The following is a 9974-nucleotide window of genomic DNA, read 5'->3' as shown; positions in this document are numbered from 1 at the left end:
CATTCTGTACAGAGTCCCAGGTGATCAACCCTGTCTAGTTCTATACATAAACATCAAACTACATTCTGTACAGAGTCCCAGGTGATCAACCCTGTCTAGTTCTATACATAAACATACAGAGTTACGATCTTTTATTGCAGACAAATAATTAAAGTGCCTTATCTTCGTCCTGTTGTCTTCATTAAAAGATGTTGTTTCCCTTTGTTTTCAGTAAAGGCGTCAATGACATGGGAAGAAGGGAGGTTTCAACCAAGATTCCACTGTCCGAGGTTCCCTTTGTTATGAGGGCTATGGGGTTTTATCCCTCCGAACAAGAGGCAAGTCTTATCACTTATATGTATTATTTAAGGATAGATCAAGATAGATTCAATTTGAATTAAAAATGTTCATCAATATTAAAACATTTCTTTTGGATCCCGCAAGTTTTTTGTTTGGATTAATCAATTTTGAAAAAAAAAACACTTGAAATACATGTAGTTCAAGCAGGTATAGGAACTGGCCGATTTTTTTTGAGTTGAAAGTGTGTATGTGGAAGTGGGGAGGGCTTCAGGGGTACTAACTCGTGCTGTGCTTGGACTCCAGACACTGGTTCCTCTAAGGTTGGTTAGAGTTAACCAATGGTTAGGGAACATTTAACCCTTTCACCACTGTAAACTATAATGGATTCATCTATATCAATACATCGTAGAGTCTACTAAAGTGACATAGGGGTGAAAGGGTTAAAAACAAGAAAACAAAAAATCAAGAACATCTGATATCATTTCACTTTTAAAGATTAGTTTAAGCAGAGTAGATTGATGTGTTTTGAGGTTATATTTTACTTTGAAAGCCCTCGCTTCTTATTGGCAATAATATTTTTTTTTCACTAACTTCTGGTTAAATATAACCAAACTTTGAGCAAATGGGGTCAGATCTAAAGAAAATGAAAATGGAGTGAAATGAAATCCATTATTTTTCATCTTTTACTCATAATAATTATTTCCAGAATATTTTTTTGTATATTTTTACATTGCTTTAATGGTTTCATATTTGCCTGAATATTTTAGATTGAAGACATGCTAAATGAGGTGAAATTTAGTCGATATGTAGAAACTGGACAATACGTTGATTCCATAGATCTTGGAGAATTCATCAAATGTAAGTAAAACTGGAGAATTGAATTTTCCTACTGAATTTTAAACATACAATAATTCGGTTCATTTAGATTTTGACATAGTTCAGTTTTCATACTATTCTTCTGAATTTAGCAATAATCTATACATATATATGACATTTGCCGGGGCATTAGTACCCATTGGTACATGCATTATCACAGGGGACTACACGTTTATACTCCCTCAGTCCGTCGATCTATGCATCACTGTATTGGGAATGCATCAAATACTACAATCGCCAGATCACATTTGCCAGCATCTCTTGTAATGATGGAGTGTTACACTCTAAGATTGGGTTTGTGCCCCTCTATATATGATGTAGTGTTACACTCTAAGATTGGGTTTGTGCCCCACTATATATAATTGGAGTATTACACTTTAAGATTGGGTTTGTGCCCCACTATATATGATTGGAGTGTTACACTCTTAAGATTGGGTTTGGGCCCCACTATCTATGATACTGTGTTACACTCTAAGATTAGGTTTGTGCCCCACTATATATGATGGAGTGTTACACTCTAATATTGGGTTTGTGGCCACTATATATGATGGAGTGTTACACTCTAAGATAGGGTTTGTGCCCACTATATATGATGGAGTGTTACACTCTAAGATAGGGTTTGTGCCCCACTATATATGATGGAGTGGTACACTCTAAGATTGGGTTTGTGCCCCACTATGTATGATACTGTGTTACACTCTAAGATTGGGTTTGTGCCCACTATATATGATGGAGTGTTACACTCTAATATTGGGTTTGTGCCCACTATATATGATGGAGTGTTACACTCTAATATTGGGTTTGTGGCCACTATATATGATGGAGTGTTACACTCTAAGATTAGGTTTGTGCCCCACTATATATGATGAAGGGTTACACTTCTAAGATTGGGCTTGTGCCCCACTATATATGATTGGAGTGTTACACTCTAACATTGGGTTTGTGCCCCACTATAAATGATGTAGTGTTACACACTTAAGATTGGGTTTGTGCCCACTGTATATGATAGTGTGTTACACTCTAAGATTGGGTTTGTGCCCCCCTATATATGATGTAGTGTTACACTTTAAGATTGGGTTTTTGCCCCACTATATATGACAGTGTGTTATACTCTAAGATTGGGTTTGTGCCCCACTATATACGATGGAGTGTTACACTCTAAGATTGGGTTTGTGCCCCGCTATATATGATGTAGTGTTACACTCTAAAATTGGGTTTGTGCCCCACTATATATGATTGGAGTGTTACACTCTAACATTGGGTTTGTGCCCCACTATAAATGATGTAGTGTTACACACTTAAGATTGGGTTTGTGCCCACTGTATATGATAGTGTGTTACACTCCAAGATTGGGTTTGTGCCCAACTATATATGACAGTGTTACACTTCTAAGATTTGGTTTATGCCCCACTATGTATGATGCTGTGTTACACTCTAAGATTGGGTTTGTGCCCACTATATATGATGGAGTGTTACACTCTAAGATTAGGTTTGTGCCCCACTATATATGATGGAGTGTTATACTCTAAGATTGGGTTTGTGCCCCACTATATATAATTGGAGTATTACACTTTAAGATTGGGTTCGTGCCCCACTATATATGATTGGAGTGTTACACTCTAAGATTGATTTTGTGCCCCACTATATATGATAGTGTGTTACACTCTAAGCTTGGGTTTGTGCCCCACTATATATGATGGAGTGTTACACTCTAATATTGGGTTTGTGGCCACTATATATGATGGAGTGTTACACTCTAATATTGGGTTTGTGGCCACTATATATGATGGAGTGTTACACTCTAATATTGGGTTTGTGGCCACTATATATGATGGAGTGTTACACTCTAATATTGGGTTTGTGCCCACTATATATGATGGAGTGTTACACTCTAATATTGGGTTTGTGCCCACTATATATGATGGAGTGTTACACTCTAAGATAGGGTTTGTGCCCCACTATATATGATGGAGTGGTACACTCTAAGATTGGGTTTGTGCCCCACTATATACGATGGAGTGTTACACTCTAAGATTGGGTTTGTGCCCTACTATATATGATTAGAGTGTTACACTCTAAGATTAGGTTTGTGCCCCACTATATATGATGAAGGGTTACACTTCTAAGATTGGGCTTGTGCCCCACTATATATGATTGGAGTGTTGCACTCTAAGATTGGGTTTGTGCCCCATTATATATGATGGAGTGTTACACTCTAAGATTAGGTTTGTGCCCCACTATATATGATGAAGTGTTACACTCCTAAGATTGGGTTTGTGCCCCACTATATATGATAGAGTGTTAAACTCTAAGATTGGGTTTGTGCCCCACTATATATTATTGGAGTGTTACACTCTAAGATTGGGTTTGTGTCCCACTATGTATGATACTGTGTTACACTCTAAGATTGGGTTTGTGCCCCCCTATATATGATGTAGTGTTACACTCTAAGATTGGGTTTTTGCCCCACTATATATGATAGTGTGTTATACTCTAAGATTGGGTTTGTGCCCCTTTATATATGATGTAGTGTTACACTCTAAGATTGGGTTTGTGCCCAACTATATATGATAGTGTGTTACACTCTAAGATTGGGTTTGTGCCCCACTGTATATGATAGTGTGTTATACTCTAAGATTGGGTTTGTGCCCCTCTATATATGATGTAGTGTTACACTCTAAGATTAGGTTTGTGCCCCACTATATATGATGGAGTGTTATACTCTAAGATTGGGTTTGTGCCCCACTATATATGATGGAGTGTTACACTCTAAGATTGGGTTTGTGTCCCACTATGTATGATGGAGTGTTACACTCTAATATTGGGCTTGTGCCCCACTATATATGATTGGAGTGTTACACTCTAAGATTGGGTTTGTGTCCCACTATATATGATGCTGTGTTACACTCTAAGATTGGGTTTGTGTCCCACTATGTATGATGGAGTGTTACACTCTAATATTGGGTTTGTGCCCACTATATATGATGGAGTGTTACACTCTAAGATTGGGCTTGTGCCCCACTATATATGATTGGAGTGTTACACTCTAAGATTGGGTTTGTGCCCCACTATATATGATGTAGTGTTACACTCTAAGATTGGGCTTGTGCCCCACTATATATGATTGGAGTGTTACACTCTAAGATTGGATTTGTGCCCCACTATATATGATGGAGTGTTACATTCTAAGATTGGGTTTGTGCCCCACTATATATGACAGTGTTACACTTCTAAGATTTGGTTTGTGCCCCACTATGTATGATACTGTGTTACACTCTAAGATTGGGTTTGTGGCCCCCTATATATGATGTAGTGTTACACTCTAAGATTGGATTTGTGCCCCACTATATATGATAGTGTGTTACGCTCTAAAATTGGGTTTGTGCCCCACTATATATGATTTGAGTGTTACACTCTAAGATTGGGTTTGTACCCCACTATATATGATGGAGTGTTAGACTCTAAGATTGGGTTTGTGCCCCACTATATATGTCAGTGTTACACTTCTAAGATTTGGTTTGTGCCTCACTATGTATGATACTGTGTTACACTCTAAGATTTGGTTTGTGCCTCACTATATATGATGGAGTGTTACATTCTAAGATTGGGTTTGTGTCCCACTATGTATGATACTGTGTTACACTCTAAGATTGGGTTTGTGGCCCCCTATATATGATGTAGTGTTACACTCTAAGATTGGATTTGTGCCCCACTATATATGATGGAGTGTTACATTCTAAGATTGGGTTTGTGCCCCACTATATATGATTGGAGTGTTACACTCTAAGATTAGGTTTGTGCCCCACTATATATGATGGAGTGTTTCACTCTAAGATTGGGTTTGTACCCCCCTATATGTGACGGAGTGTTACACTCTAAGATTGGGTTTGTGCCCAACTATATATGATAGTGTGTTACACTCTAAGATTGGGTTTGTGCCCAACTATATATGATAGTGTGTTACACTCTAAGATTGGGTTTGTGCCCCCCTATATATGATGTAGTGTTACACTCTAAGATTGGGCTTGTGCCCCACTATATATGATTGGAGTGTTACACTCTAAGATTAGGTTTGTGCCCCACTATATATGATGGAGTGTTTCACTCTAAGATTGGGTTTGTACCCCCCTATATGTGACGGAGTGTTACACTCTAAGATTGGGTTTGTGCCCCTCTATATATGATGTAGTGTTACACTCTAAGATTGGGTTTTTCCCCCACTATATATGATAGTGTGTTATACTCTAAGATTGGGTTTGTGCCCCTTTATATATGATGTAGTGTTACACTCTAAGATTGGATTTGTGCCCCACTATATATGATAGTGTGTTACACTCTAAAATTGGGTTTGTGCCCCACGATATATGATGCTGTGTTACACTCTAAGATTGGGTTTGTGCCTCACTATATATGATGGAGTGTTACACTCTAAGTTACACTCTAAGATTGGGTTTGTGCCCCACTATATATGAAGATTGGGTTTGTGCCCCACTATATATGATGCTGTGTTACACTCTAAGATTGGGTTTGTGCCCACCTTTATATGATAGTGTGTTACACTCTAAGATTGGGTTTGTACCCCCCTATATATGACGGAGTGTTACACTCTAAGATTGGGTTTGTGCCCAACTATATATGATAGTGTGTTACACTCTAAGATTGGGTTTGTGCCCCTCTATATATATTTGTGCCCCACTATATATGATAGTGTGTTACACTCTAAGATTGGGTTTGTACCCCCCTATATGTGACGGAGTGTTACACTCTAAGATTGGGTTTGTGCCCACTATATATGATGGAGTGTTACACTCTAACATTGGGTTTGTACCCCCCTATATATGATGGAGCGTTACACTCTAAGATTGGGTTTGTACCCCCCCTATATATGATGGAATGTTACACTCTAAGATTGGGTTTATGCCCCACTATATATGATGGAGTGTTACACTCTAAGATTGGGTTTGTACCCCCCCTATATATGATGGAGTGTTACACTCTAAGATTGGGTTTATGCCCCACTATATATGATGGAGTGTTACACTCTAAGATTGGGTTTATACCCCCCCTATATATGATTGAGTTTTTCCCTCTTAGATTTGGTTTTTTCCCCCCCTATATATGATTGAGTTTTTCCCTCTTAGATTTGGTTTTTTCCCCCCCTATATATGATGGAGAGTTACACTATAAGATTGGGTTTGTGTCCCACTATGTATGATACTGTGTTACCCTCTAAGATTGGGTTTTTACCCCCCCTATATATGAGGGAGGGTTACACTCTAAGATTGGGTTTTTACCCCCCCTATATATGATGGAGAGTTACACTATAAGATTGGGTTTGTCCCCCCTATATATGAGGGAGGGTTACACTCTAACATTGGGTTTGTACCCCCCCTATATATGAGGGAGGGTTACACTCTAAGATTGGGCTTGTGCCCCACTATATAATGATGTAGTGTTACACTCTAATATTGGGCTTGTGCCCCACTATATAATGATGTAGTGTTACACTCTAAGTTACACTCTAAGATTTGGTTTGTGCCTCACTATATATGATGGAGTCTTACACTCTAAGATTTGGGTTTTACCCCCCCTATATATGATGGAGTGTTACACTCTAAGATTGGGTTTGTGCCCCACTTCATACAGAATTATTGCCCTTTGTTCATTTACAATAAAAGTTTGTCCAGAGTTGGATTGCTAATGTTCATTGCTTTTTCTCACAAATCCATCACTCTATTATGGTATGTAACCGCAACATACAAGTTTTAAAGATTATCAAATTTTATACATTGAGACCAATTAATGAGAAGAGATTACCATGACAACATCAACTGGGATATCAGTAAATTTAATCCAGTGTTTACATGTGGACCGTTATCAGGTTGCAGGAGGGTTGTGATGACGGCCAAAACATGTCATCTCTTCTCATTAGTGATTATATACTTCTATGGCCGGACTAGTCAACTCTATTTAAAGAATCCATCAACTGGGATATGCTGAACTTTGCTGATCTTTATGGAAACTACCCTTGACTGGACGTTGGTTCTCCACCCCCACCCCTACCCCACCCCCTGTATTGAGACCAATATACTGTTTTCAATGTTTACACTTGACTTTTAACTGTGTTGCATGATTTTAGCATGTTTCAAGAAAGTCGACTTGAGCACAAAATCCACAATTGAGCACGAGTTCAGTTCATGAATACAAATTTTATGTTGATTCAAATTTATTAATTTGTTAATATTTTGTTTAAAGTATACACAAACCATCGTCCAGCCTTTGGCTTAGACCCTGAGAAGTTGGTGGAAGCGTTTGATATTCTTGGGGTAGCAACACACAAGGGCAGTGCCATTGAGAGAGGAGATCTCCTTGACTTCCTACAAACTAAAGGTACGTTTTATATCAAGTAACAGTTCGACCATTGTTTTGCAATTAGTTTTATTACAGTGAAAATGTAGGCAGTATTTCTTGTGTCATATTGAATACTTGTTATGCTTCATAAGGGGAGTGAACACTTTATTCTACAACAATTGTGAAACGCGTAACTATTAATTGATGTTATCTACTCTTATTGGCCTGGATGGTAGCATGCGGGGGTTTAAATGTGGGGGGAAACGGGAGTACCTGGAGAAAACCAAGGCAGGCGACCCATACCTTTTCACATTTGATCAGGGTATCGAATCCTGTCTGCAATAGTGAAAGGAGAGTGTGCTATCCACTACGCCACAAGACTACACTTTGATATCATTGCGACTGTTGGAAGATATAAATTAACATTTTGATCATGACGTCATTATCTAATCACGTCTTTGTATTGTGATGTCATCTTTGTTTGTTTCTTGTTATTTACACAGCAATGTATTTCTCTGATTGGTCAAAAACATTTGAAAAAAGTGGAAATTTTCAATTTCATTGATATTTTCAGCATCAAACTGCAAAAATGAACAAAATGCAATAAGAATATAACCTAATGAAAATTAATTTGCAGTATATCCTCAACAAATTCTGATGAATTGAATTCTATATCATACACACATACTGTAAATACACAAAGAATTTATTTTTTGTTGAGACAATGTAATTCAAGAAAATACAAGAATACATTCGGATCGTACAATAGTAAATTTATAACTATGAGAGAATCATGTTGTAAACCAAATATAAATATTGCTATGGAGACTATTTGTTTCATTTTTCATTTTTAAATAACCTTTTTTTTTTTTTTTACCAGGAGAACATATGACAGAGTATGAGCTAGCAGAATACTTGACAACATTGCTAGGGTTCAACGCTGAAGGCGGAAGTAGCGAGCTTCAGGAATTCGATTCCTCACAAGCTGGTGATGTCATCGACCAAAACCTTCCTCATCAGATTACAGCAGACATGTTCTCTAAGGAAGTGCTAGGATTTTCCATGTACAATGAAACACCTCAGAGTGAAATGTAACAAGATCTCTGATTGGTGCATTAGAGATATAACATCCAAAAATGAAAAATATAACAAGATCTCTGATTGGTGTATGTAAACGTGTTTAATAACCACAATCCAGAGTGAAATGAAACAAGACCTTTGATTGGTGCATTCAAGATTTCGGCAGTACATCCAACAATTAAATGTAGCAATATCTCTAGATGGTGGATTTAAGACTAGAACAGCCACATTGAACAGATATTGACATGTAATAAGATCTTTGATTGATGCAAAAATGTTAAACAACTGCATCCTAGTTTGAAATGTCAGAAGAAATCTTAGTGCAATTAGATCCTTTACGTTAAGAACAAGGTTCAGTAAAATGAAACAAGATCTTTTATTGTACAACAACCTTTTATTTGGAGATTTTATATTTTCGTTCTCAGACAAAATGATTTGTTTATGTTTTGAATAACTTGTTCCATTGTGAAGGGTACAGACTCAATCATATGTGTTTATTTTTTGAGTTAGAAGTTATCTTGTTATATGAGAAGCTTCCATTTTGACAGAACATTTTCAAAATGCAGATACTTAGTAGAAAAGAAATTTTGTTTCAGTCAAAAAAGTTGTCTTTAATAATTTGGTATTGTTATTCTAATTGTAAATATGAAGCTTATTTCAATCTACAAAGTTATCTGTGATAATAATTTATATGTTTTACTTACGAAAAATGTATATATTTACATAAAATGTTGACATTAATAATTTATGAAAAATATATACATTTAAGATAAATTGCGTATGTTCATATTCCACATACACCTCTTTTTTATATTGCTTAAAATCCATGTAAATATATGTAAGTATGTAAATATCAAAGCAATATAAATGTGAAGGAATAAAGAAACTTGATTGATGATTATTTGTTTTAGATTTCGTATCTTGATTACACCACACGTGTTTGTGTGCTAGGTCGGGGGGGGGGGGGGGGGGGGGGGGNTAGTTTGACACCGAGATTAGTTTCCTCAGAATCTGACTTCCACAGGTTTTAGCTCTCCTGATAAAAAGTGCCTCTGACCTTGTTCAAGGTGATACATCATCATTTGGTCATCAACTTTTTCTTTGTTCTTTGGTCAACTTCTTTTAAAGAATCAAAAGGCCTAATGTCAAGCTATTTGGCCATTAGGGAGAGCCATGCCCCCTGTCCATGCCTCCTGCACCCACTATATCCAACCCGAAATTCTCCTCGCCTACAGTATTGACGTATCTTCCCTATCACAATACAGCAGATCACTGTACATGTTAGTCTATTGAGTGTTCTGTATAAGAGGTCATTCATGGAAAATAATCTCAATTTTGCATGGCTGCCGCTTAGTCACCTCATAGCATCATACAGTTTGATACATAAG

The 9974-nt window shown here is 37.2% G+C and overlaps 1 protein-coding gene across 1 annotated transcript in view; it reads left to right on the top strand.

The window, feature by feature from the left end:
- Positions 1-9503, top strand: part of LOC110455348 (cilia- and flagella-associated protein 251-like) — a 37682-nt gene extending 28179 nt beyond the window's left edge. Inside the window, exons 21-24 of the mRNA XM_021505430.1 lie at positions 212-317; positions 1047-1137; positions 7411-7545; positions 8387-9503. Coding sequence (XP_021361105.1) covers positions 212-317; positions 1047-1137; positions 7411-7545; positions 8387-8601 — 547 coding nt within the window. The 3' untranslated portion in view covers positions 8602-9503. The remainder of the gene's footprint in view (positions 1-211; positions 318-1046; positions 1138-7410; positions 7546-8386) is intronic.
- Positions 9504-9974: the final 471 nt, after the last annotated feature.

This window comes from Mizuhopecten yessoensis, unplaced genomic scaffold (assembly GCF_002113885.1).
Source record: "Mizuhopecten yessoensis strain PY_sf001 unplaced genomic scaffold, ASM211388v2 scaffold8205, whole genome shotgun sequence".
NCBI lineage: Eukaryota > Metazoa > Mollusca > Bivalvia > Pectinida > Pectinidae > Mizuhopecten > Mizuhopecten yessoensis.
This window is presented reverse-complemented; position numbering and strand designations above follow the sequence as displayed.